The sequence below is a fragment of the Megalopta genalis genome, chromosome 2, assembly GCF_051020955.1.
Source record: "Megalopta genalis isolate 19385.01 chromosome 2, iyMegGena1_principal, whole genome shotgun sequence".
Lineage (NCBI taxonomy): Eukaryota > Metazoa > Arthropoda > Insecta > Hymenoptera > Halictidae > Megalopta > Megalopta genalis.
Genome location: NC_135014.1, coordinates 8,049,302 through 8,072,403, shown reverse-complemented (window position 1 = coordinate 8,072,403; position 23,102 = coordinate 8,049,302). Strand labels below are relative to the sequence as shown.

Sequence of the window (23,102 nt, the reverse complement as noted above, 5' to 3'; positions counted from 1 at the left end):
TGATCATAAATTCAATTAGAAATTAATTAATTACAAAGGGAACTTAATATTTAGTTGGTTCTCTATTGTTTTTATGACCGCAAATATCCTATGCAGTATACACTGTGGCAAAGTAACGAGGTTAGTGTAAAAATTAAAGAACTTTTGATAGAAATGAGATAAAGCGATCATTTTTTTTCTACGTTAAAGCTGAAAAGTTGCAGAATAAGGAAAAATTTAGAGAATGTGGCATGAACGTTTTTTAAGCTTGACAATTTATGTTAAACTGGAAATATTCAAACAAAATTGTGATTTATTCAATACCACGTACGGTTGAATATACAACTTCAAGATTTTGAAAAAAATCAGTGGAAAATCAAATCATTTTAACGAAAAAAGTCTTGATTTCGTTAGTTTTTTCACTTAAATCGATTTTTTTCAAGATCTTGAAGTGGTATATTCAACCGTACGTGGTATTGGATACATCACAATTTTGTTCGAATATTTCTAGTTTAACATAAATTTTCAAGCTTAAAAAATGTTTATACCACATTCTTTAAATTTGTCCTTATCCTGCAACTTTTCAGTTTTAACGTAGAAAGAAATGATCACTTCGTCTCATTTCTATCAAAAGTTCTTTGATTTTTATACTACCTCGTTACTTTGTAGTAACAGTCTACATTGTAGACTACATAGGATATTTGCGGTCATAAAAAACAATAGAGGGCCAACCAAATATTAAATTTCCTTTGTAATTAATTAACTTCTAACTGAATTTATGATCATTTTCTAAATACAAATATAAGAATATTAAGTGAACTTATATTCATTTCGCATAAAATTTCCAAATTTGTCTATTATTGATGCAATAACCATATTAATAAAACTTATATTATTTGAATAATTATGTGTTTCACTAAATGCATTATAATGAATTGTCTACTAATAACAAACGGATAGATATGTTACGTTAAACACGTTGTTATATCACAAAAATGAGAACCTATTATTATTTCGGCCACTGTGTTATAATTTACGAAAATTAATAGTATATATATGAATATTTAATATTATATCCAGTTCTATTTATATTTCTATATTTCTGACGCAGATTGTTAAGATATACGTTCTTAAAATATATTTATTGAATTTGTCGGAAATAGGTAAATTACTTTAAACGATGCTATGAAAACCTGAGGAATTTAAGGCTTACGCTTCAATTTACAATTTTTTTAAACCATGAACTGTTGATACAAAACTTCCTGAATATTTTTTAAATGTACATACATATCCCAATTTAAAAATCCAAAGAAATGAATGGCTCTACTGTTGTGCACTGTTTCAATAGCTATTACATTCTTATTTTATAAATTAAATTGGACCGGAAATATCATTCAATTAAGGGAAAGTAGTTTTGCACAATAATTCAATTGGAATATACGGACACTATTGGTATTAAATTAATTTATATATGTTTGCAATAAAAAATTCGATTCGATACATAAATTAAATGTGAAATTGCATTTAAAACAAACATCCGGGCATAATGCATAACGGATAATAACATTTCCATACGTTTATTATCAGGAATTCAAGAATGCACAACAATTTTTTCATTTGTACAATAGTTGAGCACAAAAACAATTTCAAATATAGGAATAATCAAATTGAAAGTAGTGTTGCACAATATTGACAGGCGTGTTGAATGTTATATACGTATATATACATATATGTAAATATAAAGTACGTAATTACTATTTATTCGTTGTCAAGAAATAGGAGGAGAACGTTACATAGCATATATACGGATCCATTCGAGTATACACTTGCACGAAAGAAAATATTAAATATTTCCTACTGCCTCTTTGTACAGGTGCATACGATGAACTGGAATATAACGCTGTTGCATTCACAGTGTAGAATATGTAAATGTACTCGCTTGGCAGTAGTCCATAGATGATGAATTACGTACTTTTTTTGTCGAGTGATAAAATTTTTTACCAAAGCGTGTTTTGAAATCGTGGGAAATTCAATCATCATACTTCGGCCTAGATATAAAAAATCTTGAAATAAACTATCGAATTCCACTTTTCCTTTTGTTTCTTCAAATTAGCAATGTAATCATTACATATTTCTAAGTATCAGTAATCAAAATATTTCGAATTCAAAGCAATTGTCTTTGGCATAACGTCATTTACAAACATGCCAAATTGCTACCTACTCCAATTGAAATGCAAATGCTGGCTAATCGAGAAATTTGTTTATACATGTGGAACGTTTACATTTACATTCATCTGCATAGTTCTTATACAGTATCGGCAAAAAATTTGCATTAAGTGAAATATTTTTGGTAACTGTATTAAATTCTGGCCAAGCTATATACCTTCGAGTTTTCGAAGATTTTTATATGCTATAAATGCGTAAAGACTCCCACCCAACACGCTACTTACACTCGCCGTCTAAAAATACAGAACCAAGTCTCTCTTAACGAAGAAAGAAAATATTCTGCAAGGATTTAATGAAAGACAAATATTAGCCTCATAATTACATTATATTGTGTAAAATAATATGATTCTTGTTGTTTAAACATGTATTCTGGCCACGTATTTTTGTCTGTAAGTCGCGTACAAACTATTCTTAATTTCTCAGTTTGAGTCAATTCTGTGCAGACAAGAATAAAATATGAAATCTTACAGATTCATGACATTTTCAAAAATATTTAATAATCTCAAAAGTTGTAACAGTATCTAGTTTATCTGGTTTATCAAAATAATAACGAGTATCTACATTGAAGATTGTATCATCAAACCGTTTAGTTTAGTCCTCACGCTGACGGAGTTTCGGAATCGCGTGTTTCGCGAGAGATCGGTTCGTTTCGGTGGGAATCGGCTCGCTTCGCTCGAGCGAACATCGCGGTACCAACACGAGCTGGAGAATTTGAAGCCAGGGCTCTCGTTGCCTGCTGTGCCTTTTCTCTTTCGTCGCATGTTTCTTTTTCTCTCTCTTTCTCCTTCCTTTCGTCATCGGCGCCTCTCTTTTTCTTGCCATTCCACCATTTCCCTTGTTCACCGTAGTGCCCCTTCTTGCATTCGTTCGTTCGTTCGTTCGTTACGTTGCCTAGCCCTGGGAATGCGCGGTCGCTGTACCTCTCTCTTTCTCCCGTGCGCTTACTTGCCTGCCCCCTCCCGTCGTTTCCCTCTCTCAGTCTCTCTCCCTCTCCCTCTCTCCCCCCTCTCTCCCGTCCCTCTCACGTTCCATCTCTGTTTCACTCACTCATGCGTCTTATTGACCCGGACCCGGTTCCTCTTCTCCTCTTTCTCTCTCTCGATTCGCCGGGTTGCCTCCGACTCACCCGCCTTTTGATTGGGGGTTGAGTGGGAAGAAAGGAAGCCTGATGTATAAATCCTATGATATACATTTTCATTTTCTCCTGTTTATTTGTAACACGAAAAAATTCAAACTGCAAATTGAACTAAGATTTCGTGTTGTCTCGTAAGCGTCGTTGGAAATTTTAAACGTGTAACGCGAGGATGTCTCGCGATACAGTTTCATGTTAATGGATTTGATCCGTTTTATCATCAATTGGAAGTTTGATTAGCTATTTATTCAACAGTATATATATATATATATATATATATATATATATATATATATATTTCTTTCTATAAAACTAATATTATAAAGTGTAACCAGTAATGTAACATTGCTTCCAACATCGATTAGCTGCTGAAAACTGGTTCTAATTATTGAAGTAATTATTGCCGTTATAATAAATTGTTCACTACATTTATGATAGCATCTTATCTAATAATACATTAGTTGTCCGTTTATTTAACCACGTCAAAAAAGATTAAACCATCTGTCTAATAGTGGGATATAAATATTGAGGGGAATGTTTAATTAACCATGAAATATATTCATGAAGCATGAATTGACCAGAGTCTGGAATCGAATCGATTTTTAATTGAAGGTGTATAAGAAATTTAAACTGTACAGTTCTGTTATTAAATAAAAGGGGGTTCGCGTCAAGACAGCATTCTATGCATTTCTAAGCATATTTTACATTTCCGAATGAGATGTTTGAAAACTAGAAGCATAGTTTCGTTCCATTGAAAGAAAAAAATTGAGAATTCCTCTGTCACACGAACCTTGAGAAATTTAAAAGTTCTTCTGTATCGACTGGCAAGTAACATAGAGAAGCAAGCGTTCTTCGGTCGGTAAAGCCGACTTGACACGCAGGAAAAAGGGTGCGCGAAAAGCAGGAAGTGCCAATGTGGAGCAAATTCCAGTGGCCGTAGCAGTGTAACGAAACTAAGAAGGGTAAAAAAAGGCGCGAGAAGAAAGCGCACGGCGACAAGTCAGAGTTGGTATATCTTCCTCTCCCTTTCGCTCTCTTCCTCTGCCTAAAAGTTGACCTCGAGTTTCAAGGGTAGAGAAGGGTTTGCAGTCGTTTGCCCCTCTACCTTACCAGGGACTACGAGCCATGGCTCTCGAATTCTCTACGAACGGAAGAGAGAAAGCGACGTTGCCTCGATGTCAGTAGTGGTAGTCTCCCGCCATCCCCACCACTGCTGTAATGTAGTTCGATTGGTTGGCGTGCTCGGGTTTTCCTTTGTGAGCGGGCGGGTGAAAGCGTGGCTTGGCAACGCTGTACGAGTTCGCCGGCGTCCGCTGGAAGGAAGGCTAAGCTTGGGCGAGAGGAACAAGGACAGCGAAACGCAGAGAAAGAGACAAACAGACAAGTAGCGAGCGAGACTTCAGGCCGAGTGGAAGGGGATCGAGTTGGAGAAAGAGAAAGAGAGAATATACAAGCGTCCAGCTAGCCCGTCCTCGCCAGGTTCGCCCTCTGTGTGTGCGGCATCGCGTGTAGAGTCGGTGACGAGAGAAGCAATCCGCGCGTAAGCTTCTCCATGTGAAAAAGCTATTACGCGTTTCCCTACCACTGTGCAGTAGTCAGCATCGGTGTGCATATATACACGTAAAAGAAGCATTGCGTCTATACGCGCGCGTGGTGTCGCATAGAGTGCGTAATTAGCGGCGTGTGTACAAGCAAGTAAAAGGGACGTCACATTTCCGAAGAAGAAACCGCCGATATATATACATACGCATATGTATCACGTTTACGAAAGAGAAGATAGAACAGTGTGTCCATAAATGAATGAGAATACTATTTCTTATGCTCAATGCTTTGATTAGAATATCATTGGGAAGAAACGCTGCGTTTCTCGAATGAAAGGCTCCCATGAGTACTTAGGGGAAGGCAGAAAAGAGAAAGAGAGATAGAGGGAGGGAGCGAGAGAGAGAGAGAGAGAGCGAGCGAGCAAACGAACGCGCATTTGAGAAAGAGAGACAGAGAGTGTGCTAGAAGGGAGAACGAAGAGAGGAGAGACCAGCAAGAGAAAGAGGGAGAAAAAGAGAGACGGAGAGACGCTCTGTATCTGTCGATGGTGGGGAGACAGAGGGAAAAAGAAAGAGCTAGAAGGGGAGAGAGAGCGCCCTCCCCTACCCACCCGCCCGCCCTCTTCCTCTACCCGCCGTACCTACTCACGGAGCTAACGAACGGTTGAGCGTAGCGTCGAGGAGACCGCATCCCAAGTATAACGTACGTATTCACGAGGACCTTCTCCTATACATCGTGGAAAAAGCGTGTATGAAGCCGCCTGTGCTACCAGGAGTACTAGTAGTGATCGTGTAGTGTGCCGGCTGGACAAGAGAAACGTGGTGTGACGACAGTGAGAGAGCACGGTAGCGCGTGCGGTGCGTGTCGCGATACACACGACGGCTACAAACGAGACTCCGTGCGAATGTGAGGGTACGTGCCTCGTGTACATGTATGTGGGGTGTCCGTGTTACACCTTGTGAGAGAGAGAGAGTGAGCGAGAGTGCGTGCGTGCGTACGCGCGCGCGCAGCGTGTGCGTGCCTGTATGTCCTGTACGAGGGAGACAGAAGAGCGTATGCGTGGTGGTGTGAGTGCGTGAGTCGTGTAATTTTCTTCGTGCGTCCTTCTTCTTTTCGTTGTCGGCGGGACGGTTCGGCAAACGAGGCCGAAGTGACAGACAGATCGTCCGCGTGTACGATATGTCGGAACACCACCGCGTAGCCGGTGGCTGGGGCACAGCAAGCCCAGGAAGCCGCGAGGATGCCTCCGGTGGTACCGCCTGGTGGTCTTCAGGTTTGAACGCTGTATCGGCTGAACAACAACAACAGCAGCAGCAGCAGCAGCAACAACAGAATCTCCACCAACACCTAATGAATCAACAACAACAGCTATCGCAACAACAGCAAGCCCAACAGCAACAGCATCACCAGGATATCGTTAGAAGTACCGCTGCCGCTACACAGCAGCTTTTCTCCTACAAGATGGCTTCCAGCTTTCAGAATCCAGCCACCACGGGCACGCAGTCGAATCCCGTCTCGACATCTACGCCAGTTGGCTCCTGCATGAGGGGAGGCTATGATTATAGATTAGGAACGGGGCCCGGATCAGGCGGAGGTGTACCAGGTACACCTTCCGCACCACCGCCTGGCGTACAGTGGTGGTACCCAGGTGGAGTTATGGACGCCGGACAGAACAACCTGCATCAGCAATTGCAGGGCCAACAACAGCAGCACCTCTCGCCCATTACCACACAAACGTCCACGCCCCCCGTTATGTCCTCGGTATGTTGCGACCACGATCAACCCCCTTTTTTATATGCTTCTTCATTTCTCGTTTTACTTGCCTGTTTTTCAGTTTTCTTTTCAGACATTTTTGTTTCCTTTTTATTCATTTTGCTCTGTCTTTTCTTATCTTGTCTATATACATTTTTTCGTTTACTTCAAACCGAGCAGGGTACCTTTCGTGCGTTTGGAATGAAGAACCGGAGTCGGTACTATCGTTTTTGTCTAGATATCTCATGGTCTTATCCAACCAATGGACCTAACATTCCGAACTAGCATCACAAATGTTGCTGTTACTCATCAATGAATTTTTTCTGTTTTTTTTTTTGCATAAATATAAATGCAAGCATCGACTAGTTTTTAGTATCTACTCGAAATTAAACAAACATGTGTCTTTCCTACGTTTTAAGTAAAAGTATTTAGCAGTGTGCTTGGTTACATGTAGACTAACCGATGTTCGTGAAATCTACGAGGCTTCAACGTACTTTTGGTTGGAAATTAACTAACCATTTGGTACGAATATTTCTTACAACAAAAATAAGAAAGCAACTTTACATTTTGGATCTTACAGCTGTAGGATTAAACAATATTGTTAAAGTTTGAAACTTTCCCTTTATTATACATATTTTGCTGTTGTTACGATGATATATTGACATTTTCGTAAAATATTTACATTCATTTGCCCTTCCTTAACTAAGGTTATAGAAGCGTTTACTACAACATACTAAAGTCGGAAAAGGAATCAACATTTGTTGGAATGCGTGTGTATGTAAATAACAGCAGCTTCCAACAAATGTTGATTCGTATTCGAATGGGATTTCTTGGAAACGTGTATTCTTTTCGTTTCTTGGTCATAAATTTACCGTTTTGTGTGTGTGGCGCGGAAACTAATTTTTATCTTATTAAAATGTTCACAGTAGTCGGTGTCGATCGGTTTTCCAGCATTTAGAAAATCTTAATAACCGATTCTATCGTGGCTGCTTTCGCACGACCGTCTGCGTTTCATCCTGACTCGCGTCCCTTGCCCCACCGACCGTTGTCCGCTATTGATTCCGGGTTTCGTGCGGCCTTCTTCGTATGTACGTTCGTACAGCGGCTCTTGCCGCGCTGGGCCCGGTTCCCTTCCTTTTTTTTCGATCACGCTGATTGACGCCCCTTGGCTATTTATTATTAAAAATTTATTCCAGAGTTTGCTGATTTGACATTTTCTCACTCAATTTCTTTCTTACTCAACAATCACTACTTCGTCTCTTGTGTTTGACTTTACGATTATATCTTGAAATTTTGTAGAAATAACGGTTTTTACGTATTTCATACTGCTCATGAAAATTGGACGCGAACTGAAGTTTCAGTGTAAACCATTTTATTCCTTGTTTAAAATTTACAAAATATTTAGGCAACAATTTTGATTTTTGAAATTTATATTTTCAACAAGTAGACAGCGTATAATAAAAACATTTTGTGTTATATTGTAATATGCTATACAGCTATCAAAAATTTTTAAATATCCTGTTTATAATATACAGTTATTTAAATGTTGTAGGAAAATAATGAGATGCGTCTTTTGTTATCAAAATATTTTGATAATTTTGATTCTTGGTATTTCTGCATTGTTGGGCAATGTAATGTAATGCATTCTTATTGCTCGTTCTACAATTATTCAAAGTGTCGATTTAACGATTGCATTTGTATCTGAATATTTATGTGGCTGACAAGATAATTACGTTATCGTATTCTTGAAAAAATCATCATTAATTCAACATAATACATTTTTCGTACTCGTTGTTACATCTTCAGTAACATAGTGATATTTTGAATTTAACTTCATGAAATCCAACCATCACGTCGATCATATTCATTTGCGTTTGTGTTTCCGAAAAAGGAAGGAAATTTCAATCTTCATTCTTCATTATAAATGTAAATATATATTCATTTTACGACCAATAATTTAGTCCTTTGTAATAAGATACAACAGTTTCGATCAATAGTCTCCCCATTTGCAATGAAAGGGACATGTTTAAATTCCGCTGAAAAAGAAAGAATTCTATTTCCTAGGATTTCGGCTACCAGAAAATTTAATTTAATTTAATTTTCCCTTTTATGTTTGTAAAAAAAAATTGTTTACAATCAACGGTCGTTTTTATTCGGAAATACATAAACTGGAAATTTATCGTTCAATGTTATCCCATATTCGGTTTTTAATTGAGTTGGAGACTCGCGCTACTTGAAAAGCATAGAAGCTAGCTGCTAATCGAGTTTTTGGGAAGGTCGGAATCCATTTTGTATTCGATAGAAACTGGTTATTTTTACACATGTTATGCATTCTATATTTCTCTGATTTTTGTGCGTCCTAACTAGAATTCCAACTATTTAAGAATTTAAAACATTATCTTGAGGAAAAAATGTATAAATTATTTAAGACTACGGAAATATTATGGTACTAAAAGTATCCTAGTTTAAACAATAGATAGAAACTGAGACTTACCAGATGTGGACATTATTCGAATAAAAGTAATGCTTCTCACATTGTAAATTATTGCATTTAATGAAAATTCACGGAATTTCGATTAGTTATATATCTGTTATTTTGTTTAAATGATTTAATAGTTTGTCTGTTCTTTTACCTACATACTGACTTGTACTTTAATTTACTTCAAATATTTTCTAAGAAAATGGAAATGCACAATACAATATAATAAATTATTATTACTTGAAAGGACCGACAGTTAAAAACTTTTTCTGTTTAGTTAAACTATTTTTTTTTTAATACTTTCTTCATTTCTAGTATTGTTCTATTTTACATTAATTTCAGATATTTCATCTAGTTTTCATTTATTTTCCATATTCTAATTCTTTATATTTACTTCGTATATTTTAATATTTTACATTAGATAATTTATGTACAGGTCTGGTACACATCTCTGTTTTGGCAATGGCTATCTGGATGTAATCGGAAAATATCGGTACAGTAGTCGTATTTTGTATTTCGGTACAAGTTCCTGTTCATAACATTTTTTGTATCTACACAAACGAGGATATCGACTGAATAAAATAATAGAAGTCGACGTAAAAATATTTTTATCTTCGAGTTACAGCTCGACAAATTCAAATTCCTCAGTAACGGAATATTAGACGTATTGATGAATTGATATAATACATAATGCTATGGAAACAAGGGCTGATATACACAGGGATATAAACAAACATGATTTCTAAACATGTTTGAAACATATGTCTTGATGGCGATAATGTAGTTGAAAAGAAAGGTTTAATAATAATTGATAAGCTGCAGATAACTTCAAATAAAAAATAATTTCAAAAGTTTATGAACTTGGACATCGACAAAAATTCATAAAACATACGAAAATATTTACGAAGCTACATTGAAATTGAAATGAATTCTCCCAATGAAAATATATCTTTGCAAGTTATTTATTTCTTATTTTAATATATTGACTCTTTTACATTTACTTCCGCATATCAAAGAGTATCGAAAATGTATTTGGAGCAATATTAAAAGCGGGACTGAAATGAAAGTTAAGATTGAAGTCCGTATCTATCAGACGAAGAGAAAGTCGGAAAGTGGTCCGAAAATTCAAGATTACGGTGATAGAGGTAAATGGAAGAGGCCAAGTTTGCGTTCTTCCACATGTACGCGTGTAAGGTATCAAGTGAAAGAATTTTTTGAAAAGTTCCATTGATCATTCACATTGAAAGTAACTGAAAAATATTGTTGCTATCTTCTTCCTTTTATTCTTCTTCTACTTATTATGGTATTGTAATAATTTGAACAGAGAGTGAGAGAGAGAGAATTTTTTAAATATAAGAGATATTAATTTATTTTAATTGAATAATTAAGACTTTTAAGTTTTAGCTCCACAGAAGTGGAGACAATATTACATGTTTTATATTTTTCAGAAATTTTATCGATTCACTGTGTAATTACTATAACATTTCCTGCTTTTGTTCAATTAATATTTGTTTTGTTAAATTGTTAATAGATTTATACGTTTCTAAGAAATGTAGGATGCTTAAAATTCGACGTGTTTTCTCTGCAATTTCTTTCATAAACAATTTCTTCTATAACTTATTTTTCGTAAAATAGTAAACTATATTCATTGATATGTTCAATCATGATCACACGAAGTCATTAAGAATTAAGCAAGATGATAAATGGATATCAAATTCAATTAAATCTATGAAATCAATTCGAATCTGAAACTTTAATATTGTGTTTCAACTTCTCGATGGTATCTTCATTTTAGTATATAACACATTGAATTCAGAAAGTGCAAATGTGAATGCTTCCTTTGAAAAAGATCCATTTATTTATTATTATTTTTTTTGTTTTCCGTTTTATGGAAAAGAAAAACACTAGTTTTGAAGATTACTAAATAATCAAATAATGCTAATAGCGAATAAAAAGGTTTAGAGAAATTTATAAAGAAATAGAAAATGAGAAATAATTAAGATCTGTGCTAGTGATTAAATAATATTAATAATTAAATTAATAATTAATAACAATTCATAATTAAATAATAAATTTAAATAAATCTAACAATATCGTAAATTTGACAATAAGATTATTCTTTAATTGTAAAATATTTAAAAACAAAAGAACACTTGAAACACGAAAGAAATGTAGCAATCTGTTATAGGAATCAACCATGCGTTGAAACTATTCCTGAATGCGTGTGTTTCCTTTTGTGCTCGCAGACTGACGTTCGAACAGTTCATTTCAATTGATTCTGAGAACGATTAAGTTTCATGGACGAGATTCAAGTTAAGGAAAAATTATATAAAGAGATTACCTTCTCTATCGTAAGATAAAACCCATGATATATTTAAATTTATATCAGTTCTTTCTTTAGTTGAAGTTCTCCATTTATGTGATTTTAATTAATTTCGTTGACTTGAATTAATTCTATTGATTTTTATCATTATTTCGTGGAGTGGTGATTTTTGTTGCTAAGGAAATAATTTTGTTAACTATATTTTCATATTTTCCGTTCGCAAACGATATGTTTTATTTTTAAAGTACAGTTAATACTTGATGCATCAGAATATGACAATAATTAACTATAGGTCTTAAAGCACGTTCTCATTAGCCTACAAAAGTAGGATCAATCATCGCTGTCATTTAAAAAATTATGAAATTGAAATGACGTTGTTTAACTGTTTATATTAAATAATTTGTGTTACGATAAGAAGCAGTGTGGGTATCGTTTGAAAATCTTATCATTTTGCAGAAAAATGATACAAGTTAATATATTAAACATAATTTAGAATGTAATAGAATTCCTATTTTAAAATCAATAATTAGTCAAATCATTAATCAAATATTAGCATTCTCGAACATGGTAACAATGATGAAAAATTGATTAGTCACTACATAACAGAGATGATGCGTACAACTGAATTAACTGACAAACTATAAATTTGCGTTTGTATTATACGAAGTATTTCTTCTTCGTTGAATTCTATTTTAGTATCAATCTTTAGAAATACGATACACTAATAATTTGCGAATAGACTTAACATAGTAGAAAAATATAATAGATTTTATAAAATGTTAGCAGATGCTTGTGTTACAGAGTTTTGTAATTTTGTCAAAAAATATTAGAACCAAAAGTTATGATTCATTTTACGATAATTTATCTCGAAGCTTAAAAAAAATTTTTTTTATCGTTTTTCAAAAGTTTTAAAATTATCGCATTATCTTTTTTGGTATAATTTATTATAGTATTTTATTCGTTGTTTACTCTTCGTTTTTCACAATTTACCTCGCGTGTGTTTGATAGTTCAATGAATTTCTGTATCACAGATCTAGACATCCAATTTCCATCTGATCGTTTGCTAGCTGCTAACATGCGATCTAATTTTATCTACATCCTCCAGATGTAATCTTACTTAATGAAATCGAATCTCGAAGGTTTTTTTTTTAAATCTGTGTATACGATGTTATATTTAAAAAGTTGAAATAGTAGTTCTCATATATTACATTCCTATAACTGAAAGTCATAATGCATTTATTAAAACAACTTACAAATAATATGGTTGCTCTTTTTATTGAAGTTAATTAGGAATGGAATTATGAATGAAAGGGAATTATTGACTACTACATCGTGAACTCTAGTTTGGTTTCATAATTAAACAGTCAAGATAGAAACTTGTAAAACTGAATTTAAGTTTTATCTTTTTCTTACAGATGTGTTAGTAAATAAATTCGTATTATTTATACAAAAAACAGTATAGTAAAGTTTTACTCTGCTATTTAAACAATTTAAGTAAACATTAAATCTGATCATTTAAAAAACTGTTTATTTTCATTGAATATTTGACTCGATTATTTCCATAAGTGTTTAATAACACTTATATATATTAATATGATTACGTAAAATACTTTGTAATATATCATTCTTGATTAGAAATCGTAGATTTATGTAGACAATTACATGGTGTAACTGCACGAATGTGATTCCAACGTGCCCTGCATACGCATTTTATATAAATCTACATCCGCATTATAAAATACTTGCACGTCATGCATCGATACCATAATATTCTGATGTAGTACACAATTCTTCACATGCAAAATCAAGATTTCGTTCGTAATGGAGATCTTACTTTATAATTTATAAGTAGAAATAATTTACAAGTAGAAAAGGCGATTAACATTGTAAAGGAGTAATTGCAACTGCAAAAAAGTTTTCTTTTCAGAATGATTTAAAAAATATTATATTATCATTAAAAAATCAAAATATATTGTTCATACTCTTATAAGATATTCCCATTGTGAGACATGTTGTACACAGTAGAGGTGCAATTCTTGTAGCACGTGTCTATTAATTTTTTTAGTCTCCTCCAACTTTTGAAAATTGTTGGAGATATAATCTTTTAGTCTTTTCAAGGAATTGCTGGGATTCTCCTTGCAATCTTCCTCGAACTTGCAGATCTCAACTTAGTAGTGTCCTCGTATTCTCCAATATTGTAATTTTATTTCCTTGAAACGTCTTCTAGTTTGGCAAACGTGAATATCGATTGATTAAAAAATTTTTTTTTAAACAATAATTATATAACTGGCTGACTATGCTCACAGCATGAACGCATTTTTAAATTAAAAATTTTAAAACTGAAAAAATGAATTTTTCAAGAAAAAGTTTATGATAAAAAAATAAATTATATATTAACGAATATATGTGTAAAATAATCCTATAAATCTCGTGAATAGTTGCTGAGTTCTGCTGTCCGGCAATTTGAAAACAGGGTTTCAGGATTTGAAGATATAAGATTTATTTTTTTATTTTATAATCTCACAATAATTTTAAGCTAATCAACTATAACTGTCTCTGTATTAAATTTCGCTCTTCAACAAACTACTTCAATTAGACCACATTTTGTTTTCTTCGAGTAATTTTTACCTTCTTGAACGTTTTACTGGAAACGTTGGGATATTCTGTCTCTGTAGCCTCTGTGCTACACATTGGCGAAAATTTTGCATTGCTGGCAGATGACAAGATGAAGATCAAGTTCAAGTAACATGTGCAGTATAAAACTTTGGTCTTCATTAAGCATGCCCATAACCAAAAATTATACAATTTTTATCATTTTTCCGCCATAATGTAATTAGTAACCTGCGCTTTCGAGTTTTGTACATTTAAATACCAAAAGACAGTTCGAAGAAACTGGACACTAATTATATCGAACTAAAATAAAAAAAGTAAGTAATATATACAAGAATAAATGTTACACGTAAAAGAGAAAAGAAAACTGAACACGATTCATTATGAAACATTTTTTTCTTCGCTGAAGTTTGATCGTTTACTGTTCATATTCTACAATTTTATTTTATTGTAAATTTTTCGACACATGATTATAATGAAAAATTAATTGAAGATTAATGAAGATTTAACTTAAACTTATTAAGATTTCGCTTAACAAGTCACTTCAAAAGATTCAAAGAAAGTTATTACAGTTGATTCTATTTGCGTTATGTGTGGTGCATAACGGTTGATAAAAGTTTGTCGCAGAGTGAAAAAAAAGGTGAGAGAGGTTGGATGCAATCTATGGTGCTAAAAATAAATTACTCGTGGACATTATAATTATTGTCGATATGTTTCTAAGTAATACATGACATAAATTAAGTTAGACACAAAATCCAGTAAAGAAATTTTGTCTTACGAATGAGGCTTCACGTTATTCTAAGCATGAGGCAAGATGGGGTGCAACTATTTACATGTGTCGCACACAGCAAAGTCTTCGTCTTCGTCAACATCTTCGGCACATGTACGCGAGCTTAAACTTGACAGTTTAAACACCTAATTTATCTCTTTGTGTATTCAGGGAACAAATGGTCACAGAAACTACATACGACGTCCGTACGACGTCGTCATTGTTTTCCTCGTAGGAATCTTTGTTCCATTTCTAATAGACAGTTTTCTATTGTGCCTTCTTACTATTATTTACAAAAAACGACATTTGTTCATTTGAACCATTAAGTCGTTTTCATGCATTGATCATGTCCCAAATGTAATATTGAAACTAGTTCAAGATCAATAGTTCCAAACACTTTAAAAAATTGCCTAGTTAATATTTTGCAAGAATTCATTCACCTTATCTGCTATAATTTAGAGAAGTGACGAAAGATACTGTGAGGATTGTAAAAGATGAACAATTTCCACTATGTGGCTAAACTGATTCAAAAAACTTCAAACACGTTCCTTAGATTTGATAGTTTCCAGAAATACGGCAATATGTCCATAGCGAAATGAATGACCACCTCTATTGATCCAACTGAAAATGAATGTGAACTGTTATAAAGATGTCGTGTACATAAAATTGTTGGTCACATTAATAATCTAGTTGTTCGTTTCTTCCATTGCAGCACCAGCTACAGTTAACGCAGCAACAAAATAATCTTCAGCAGAATAACGCTCAGGGCTTGCAGCAACGAGACAATATGCCGAGGGGAAAAGATTCGAAGCCTAGGGGACGGATGACAGCATACGCCTTCTTCGTACAGACATGCCGTCAGGAGCACAAAAAGAAACATCCCGAGGAGAAGATTGTTTTCCGGGAGTTTTCCAAAAAGTGCGCAATGAGGTGGAAGGTAAGCAATCACGAGTATTCAGAAATGTGTTCACTCTCAATGTTAAATTAACATGTCTTTGGTGGAGCATTCTTCACATGCTTCATCAAATGCAATGTTCCTGTACAGTGGAAAATAATCTTTGGAGATTCTCAGCAGTAGAGATTCAAATGATGAAATTATTTTAATTTTTGTGCAAAAAATTTATAAATAGCTTAAATCAGGAATTAGTTTCCAGTGAGATTTTCAATTTTTCAATTTTTTATTCAGGTATAAATTAAAAAATTAAATTATAAATATTAGCTATATATATTTGTTAATTAACATATTAACTGTATGTCAGACACCGGGGATGGTGCAGAACTTTTCCCTCACGTCGCACTGGTCACCATTGATCGACATGTAACATGGAATTCTTACGTATTCTAGATTGCAAATTTTTTTAATAATAATAAACATACGTAACGGTATATGAAAATAGTTAGATAAAATATTATGTAGTAAAACTTAAAATATATGATTTGAATAGATTGGCAGCGTGATGTGTTAAAATATACAGACAGCGAGAATAAAAAGTCAATCAAAATAAGCGTTGTGGTAAATGTGTCATTTATGCATAATCTATTAAAATTAGAAATTTCTATATACTTGAATTCAGTTTTTGTAGTATTTTAATAAAAACGGCATACTTAGTAAAGCGGGTTTAAAAAGGGTTTAAAGTATATCTTCATACGTACATTTACGTTTAAAAAATATTTAGACAGCTCAATTGTATTTAGGTAAAATTCACATATGGCACGTTTGTCTTTTGTTCCAAATATTTGATTATTTTTACAAAGCTGCTTCGCGAAGATTATTAAATTTGAAAATCGATCGAAGCTCGAGAGAATATAGAAATAATTTATGTAATAGGAACAACAATTGGAAGAAATACAAAAATATTTATGAATTGCAAAACTTACGAGTGCATTGATCTTCGTGAAAGTCTCGACAACTTGGTCAAATTCTGAAAAATTGTTTAGAGAGAAGAAAAGAAGGCCCTTTGTCATCTGTTTCATAAAAGCATAGGTTCTCTTTATGACTCTGCGATGGAAGATTAGGACAAATATCAGACTATCTTCTCATCATGCTTTTCTCTGAATATGCTTTTGTCTTATTTTTTTTTAATTTTATGTGGTTGTGTGGAAACTAGGATTATCTTAATTTGATAACAATTTCTGTAATTAAATTTGTTTATATTTAATAAATTGCTATGAATTTAAATATGATATGAGTAAATACGCTCATTTTCATATACATAAGATGAAAAAGGTCATATACAGCGAAAATATTCGAGATTAAAATACCATTTAGCACAAAGGGTTAGTACTATTTTTTGTAAATTGGGCTGCGAATATATGCATCTGCAGTTTAGCGATAAGTACTTGTACATAACAGATGCGTGTGCTCTGAAGCAGTAAGGCGGTTGAAAAAGAAAACGGCAGACATATTTTTCGGAGAAGGAACTTGGAAATGTGAAACAACATCGTCATTATGAACAGGTGCCACACTAACATCTGGCCATCCTACTCCTCGAAAAGGGTGGGAGACACTTTCTGCTGCGTACTTTTCTTATAGACTCCAGGGGCCACATGGTCCTTAGAAGGATTAAAGGCGTTGACCTTCCGGTTATCGTGGCGAAATGTTAGCCTCAGCAGCTGCAAACTTTTAGCCCGACCTTTCGTGTTAATGCTTCCTCGCCAAATGTACGTTTTTAGATCATTTTCGCCAACGATAATAAGTACAAGCAATATGAAATTTTCGTGATCGAAAATTCTATTTGCTGCTACTAGTAAACTGAGCTTAATTGGGCAGACTGTAAATTATATAATTGAAATATTTATATAAAAATGTAATTCAAAAATAAAGAATAAGCAAAATTAATGGTTAGCCAGTTTCTAATACAAACAATATTTCTTCAATGATTACTTTAACATTTTTTTTTGTCAAACGTAGTATCACTGATATATTCTAAAATATACAATAACTTCTTCACTTTCTGAGTGATTTCTCATAGGACGTTTTGTTTTCCAATATAATTCGACGCGCGTTCTTAAAATAAAAGAGAAAGGAAACTGTGTGAAGTAATCGAATAAAATCTCCATTTCATTCTTTGACCCTGACTGTATTTTAGTGCTACTCCTTTAAATGAAAATGGGAACGCACAAAACGCAAGGTAGCTGAATACGTATTATATTGTATCTTCAATGTATACCTGTTCAAGGAGTGCCTTATTTTGAAATCTATTAGATTAGAACGTTTTTTAAGAACTCGTGAAGTAGTGTAAAGAAAGCAATTCGTAAAATATAATTTAATCATTTTGCAGCTTGCAGGATACATTATTGTAAAGTATTGTAAAAAAATTTATGTAATTCACTATAATGTTTTATCTTAAACCTGATAGAATCGTTATTATATAAATTTATTCTCTTGCTTGTTCCTGTATATTATTTATATAAAATAGTGCGTAAGATGAGCCATTTCCAGATTACATTTACGTTTTACTACGTCTTTATCGACTAACCTTTCCAAATTACTGTCTACCCCTACCTGATCTACCTCGACTAATCGTATGAAAACCGACCCTGCCTTCGTTTATTACAAATCCACTAACACACTATCAACTCCAATAGACAACCATAATCAATTTTATAAGCAATCACGGCATAACAAGATGGTAAAAATATACTTGGATTCTATTGATAATCACAACAGAAGACAAGTATTATGTAATATTATTTACCTCATACACAAAGGTTAAATGACAAAAATTACTTCAAAACCATATAAAGCAAAAGAGACTGAAGTATACGTGTATTATACATATTAAAAAACAATACAAATATGTATATATTACATATAAACATGACAAATGTAAATATAGTGTAATATAATAGAAAATACCTACTCTTCTCATTATATAAGTGTGTTTTACATTATTTAATGAAAATTGGGCAATTGTAAACTTTTGTGTACGTGATATTTCGTGCACTAAACATAAGTTGTTATAAGACTAAATGTATATACCTTGTGATTCTAGACTATGTCAGATAAGGAGAAGAAGCGTTTCCATGAAATGGCAGAAAAGGATAAGAAGAGATATGATGATGAAATGCTGAATTACACACCTCCTAAAGGCGAAAGTAAAGGCAGGGGCAAGAAACGTAAACACATCAAAGATCACAATGCTCCTAAGAGATCACTGTAAGTACATGTTGTGATAGAAAATACTTACTGAACAGTTTTTAATTATTTGTGTTTATTATATCCCTTTATGTTTAGGAATGAATTACTCTATTAAGTAAATTTGTTTAAAAATTGTATATTACCGTATGCTTTAGGTCTGCCTTCTTCTGGTTCTGTAACGACGAGCGTGGAAAGGTGAAAATGTTGAATCCCGAGTTTGGCGTAGGTGATATTGCTAAGGAACTAGGCAAGAAGTGGTCCGACGCAGATCCTGAAACCAAATCAAAATACGAGGCTATGGCAGAGAAAGACAAAGCTCGATATGAAAAGGTATGTTTTATTTTTTTAAAATTTACATTGTTGCACAATAATGCAAATAAAATTTACTAGTATACGTTAATTACATTAGATTGTATTGTATGATCTGATAGATTATAATAAGTTTTTCAATCCTAGTATGATCTATTTGTTCTATAAATTTCAATATTTCATGCGATATAAATATGATTTTGTTGCTATTCCAAAATTCTAAATTCCATGTGTCAAAATAAATGTAAATACTAAAATTTCTTACATTTTCACACAAACTATATTACGTGTATTATCTAGGAAATGACTGCGTACAAGAAGAAAATAAAGGATGGCGCACCCGTTGTAGCAAATCCAGTAAATGTTGTAAAAAGCGACAGTGAAGAAGAGTATAAAGAAGATGATGAATAGCGGATACACGACAAAATTTCATCTATCACCCCGTGTCCTTGATCCTGAAAGCATACCTCACCTACTGTACGTACCATTGACCTTAGCGTGAGCGTACTTACACCACTAGGGAAACGAATAACTAATCACCAGTCCTCGATTATTTACAATAATAATTAAAATACCCGCGATTATAATAATTATTTTAAAATTGTATGTATGTGAGGCGTGAGAGAAGATCGTATGAGTGATATTTGTATTTTAACATATTGATAGTAACATGTAAAATGGCGTAGGATAGCAGAATGAAAAGAATATGGTGCCCACTTTGTATCAGGTGGAAGGCGCAGGGGCTCAATCATTGTTGACATTGTCTCCAGACTATGTTAAAAGCTAACGTAGTTGCAAATCGTAATATACAGGATACGGCGGCTCCACAGTTGGGCGGTATCATTCGATATAGTTTGATATTTATCAGTTCAGTTCATTCGTTGTCAGTGTAAGAAGACTTATTGTATATCCTTGTACAGAACATTTCTTTAAATCAAATCTGTCGCATGTGGGGCATGGGGCTGCTTTGTATGAATGTAATTGATTTAAGTACGTGTCGTATAGTTGTAAGTATTAGGATAAGTATATTTTAAATGCAATTTCGATTCTACATCTGCGTCAACATGTGATAGTTTCCACTAACAATGTATTCTAAACCAGGAGATTGAGCCTTATATAGCTTATAAGTAATTGGAATCGAAACAAATATCTCTCATTGATAACTTTTTGAAATCAAAAAGAAAATATTAGGTTACAATATTATTGGGTTACAACAACCCAGCCAAGGAACAGTGGTATATTTCGAAGTCCTATATAATTACATAAATTGAATATAATTTTCGTTCATAAGATTTTTGATGATCGGATCTATATGATTTCTGTTATGAAACTAATCATAAATTTGTATCTATATTGTCTTAATAATCTTTATAATCTCAATCTTTTTTTAGAATGATCTAAAGTAATGATGACTTTTTGTTCTTATTGCAATCAATTGACAGTCTTCAAAGACATACCAAACGAGAAATGTATTTTGATTTTTTTTATCTAATTGAAGTAGTCCCTGCCCTTACCATCGTCATCCTCCCTCTCATATTCATTTTTCCAATAAAGGAAATACGTTTAAATCCTTTCAGAATCATGTGATTCCGTTCATTGTTTAAGAAAGTAAGATAGGGCGTGTCTTGTACTGCCTCGAGTCATCTGGTGTACAGCAGGCTGTATTATAATAAATTATTGTGGTTTCTTGTAATATTAACATTCCTAGATCTTAGTATGTACAGATCTTAATAATTGAGATTAGAGCCAACTGTGTAAGAAGCATACCAAACAAAACCGGCTAGGTAATGCAGATGTGAATTTCGTGGCCAAGAATTGGTATGCAAATCGAATATACAAGAGGCTTTGTTACAGTCAGACTGACTTGCACCTTGATTTGGCTCAGCAGGTAACCACTACTTTTTGACATAAAGCTTTTCATCTCCCCTGCACATTGTCATATAATGGATAATTGTGTGATTACATAAGCAAAAATAAAACCTGTTTTAGAGGGAGCTAGAGGACGAATACTGTAAAATATGAAATTGTAATATTTTAATACTGATTTGCAGATGTGCATAATTTTAACATAGCTGGTTAAAATGAATTGTACTGATACGAAGGTATCCAATTGATGGAGATAATTAATAAAAAGATATTGAAAATTACGACAGAATTTTCTGTATTATTATAGGGGAATTATAACAGTTATAAAAGAGATGGTTGTTTTGTATATCACTTAGGATAAATAAACTTTTCAAAAAATTTGTGAATATGTTTCTGGTACTGCTCCAAACCTGTTTCTGAACATTTACATGTCCAAAATGTTTGATTCTGAAAGCAGTACTAGACTTAGAGTACTAACACTTACGATATTTGTATAAAAGTAAGTATATACTATGGCCATTTGTTTATGACATGAACTATCTTTTTTCACACTGCTGCTTTCTTGTAATATGAATTATAACATTCGTATCTTACAAATTTATACTGATGCTAATTACATAAGAATTAGCAGATAATCCAAAATTGGAAGTAATGTGTTAACTTATTTCATGTTATACACATTATATGCTTCAGCGTAAAAGGACGTTACTGTAACTTTTTTATATGTATTGCATAGGTTCGAACAATTTTCTATTATTTTATAAGCATTACCTTAGATTGTAAATGTACACCCTTGACGTAGTATTTCTAATAATAAATCGATAATTGTTATACTATAAATTTTTTTGTTCGTATATCAATTAGAACAATTTAATATCTTGTAGCCGCAATTCATGATTTAACGTGCATAACACATTCGTACATGTAACAGGTAATACTCGCTTGTTTTATAATTCCATTGTAATAAACTAGCAATCGAAACATATAAACAAAATTTATTGCAATTTTAGTTTATAATCAAATGTATATTTTTGATTCATCAAACATTAAAGCAACATTTTTTTATCATAATCACATTACAGTACTAGCATTGTTCGTAAAATATTCGTATACGCATTCAATTTGAGCAATTTTTAGTTTATAAAGTTTTCGAAGTCCCAGTTATCTTTATTTCAAGCCAATATTCTGAATAAATTACCTCGATGTACAATTTATATGTATAATCCACACAATAAATATCCATATATTATAGGGAGTTAGTATTATGTTACTTTTTACGTCACATTTTAAAATAAAACTAACGTTGCAGATTAGTAAAAGTATTATTGGAATACTGTAATAATAATACTATGTATGGTAAGTAAAACGTAATCAACTTCCTAACATAATTGTTATTTGAGAAAAAATACATGCAAAATGATGATAAATTACTATATGAAATTCTGTAAATTAAGAAATCGTAAAAGTGAATAGCATATTAATAAATAATTTTTCTATTTGACATCCACGAAATCACAGTCACAATTCTGATTGACTTATGATTCCATGTAGTTATTTTACTTTTAAAGATAATCACATATAATCAAAATAAATCAAATTTGGTCGCTAATGACCCTGATGTTAATGCGAGTTTGAATAAATTAAATAAAAAATAAGTTGTTTTTAATATTTTATGGTATATGTATATAAAATCAGTATACATATTGCATTATATAGTTTGTAGAATATGTAAAATTCCTATCATTAAAATATTATTAGTAAGTTGTCTATAGAGATGAATAATACAGGTAAATTTGGAGGTACATATGTATGTATGTCTAAACATACATTGTACCAATTTATATTCTCAAAGGAGACATTCATACAGTTTTATACATACTACTCTATTTTAATTCTGTTAAGTTTATTTGTTTCCGAGATCTTTTTATTTCACTCTTTGTAGAAAAAAAATTTCTACGAAATTAATCAATGACA

At 32.8% G+C, this 23,102-nt stretch overlaps 1 protein-coding gene across 2 annotated transcripts; it reads left to right on the top strand.

Moving 5' to 3' along the window:
- The first annotated feature begins 4,335 nt into the window (after positions 1–4,335).
- On the top strand, positions 4,336–21,409 carry LOC117218371 (high mobility group protein DSP1). Of its 2 annotated transcripts, XM_076528813.1 has the most exons (6): positions 4,336–6,640; positions 9,547–9,603; positions 15,525–15,749; positions 18,808–18,971; positions 19,109–19,283; positions 19,563–21,409. In XM_076528813.1, exons 1-6 carry the CDS (start codon positions 6,059–6,061, stop codon positions 19,671–19,673), a joined length of 1,314 nt encoding a protein of 437 aa, XP_076384928.1. In that variant the 5' UTR covers positions 4,336–6,058; the 3' UTR covers positions 19,674–21,409. The 2 variants fall into 2 exon arrangements, with proteins under 2 accessions (XP_076384928.1, XP_033322580.1); XM_033466689.2 differs by lacking the exon at positions 9,547–9,603 and having other exon boundaries at positions 4,370–6,640.
- The last annotated feature ends 1,693 nt before the right edge of the window (positions 21,410–23,102 follow it).

Coding starts and splice junctions, on each gene's coding strand:
- LOC117218371 (XM_076528813.1), top strand. CDS start 6,059: ATGTCGGAACACCACCGCGTAGCCGGTGGCTGGGGCACAGCAAGCCCA. Junction 6,641..9,546: donor CGCCCCCCGTTATGTCCTCG/GTATGTTGCGAC, acceptor ATTTATGTACAG/GTCTGGTACACATCTCTGTT. Junction 18,972..19,108: donor AATGCTCCTAAGAGATCACT/GTAAGTACATGT, acceptor CGTATGCTTTAG/GTCTGCCTTCTTCTGGTTCT.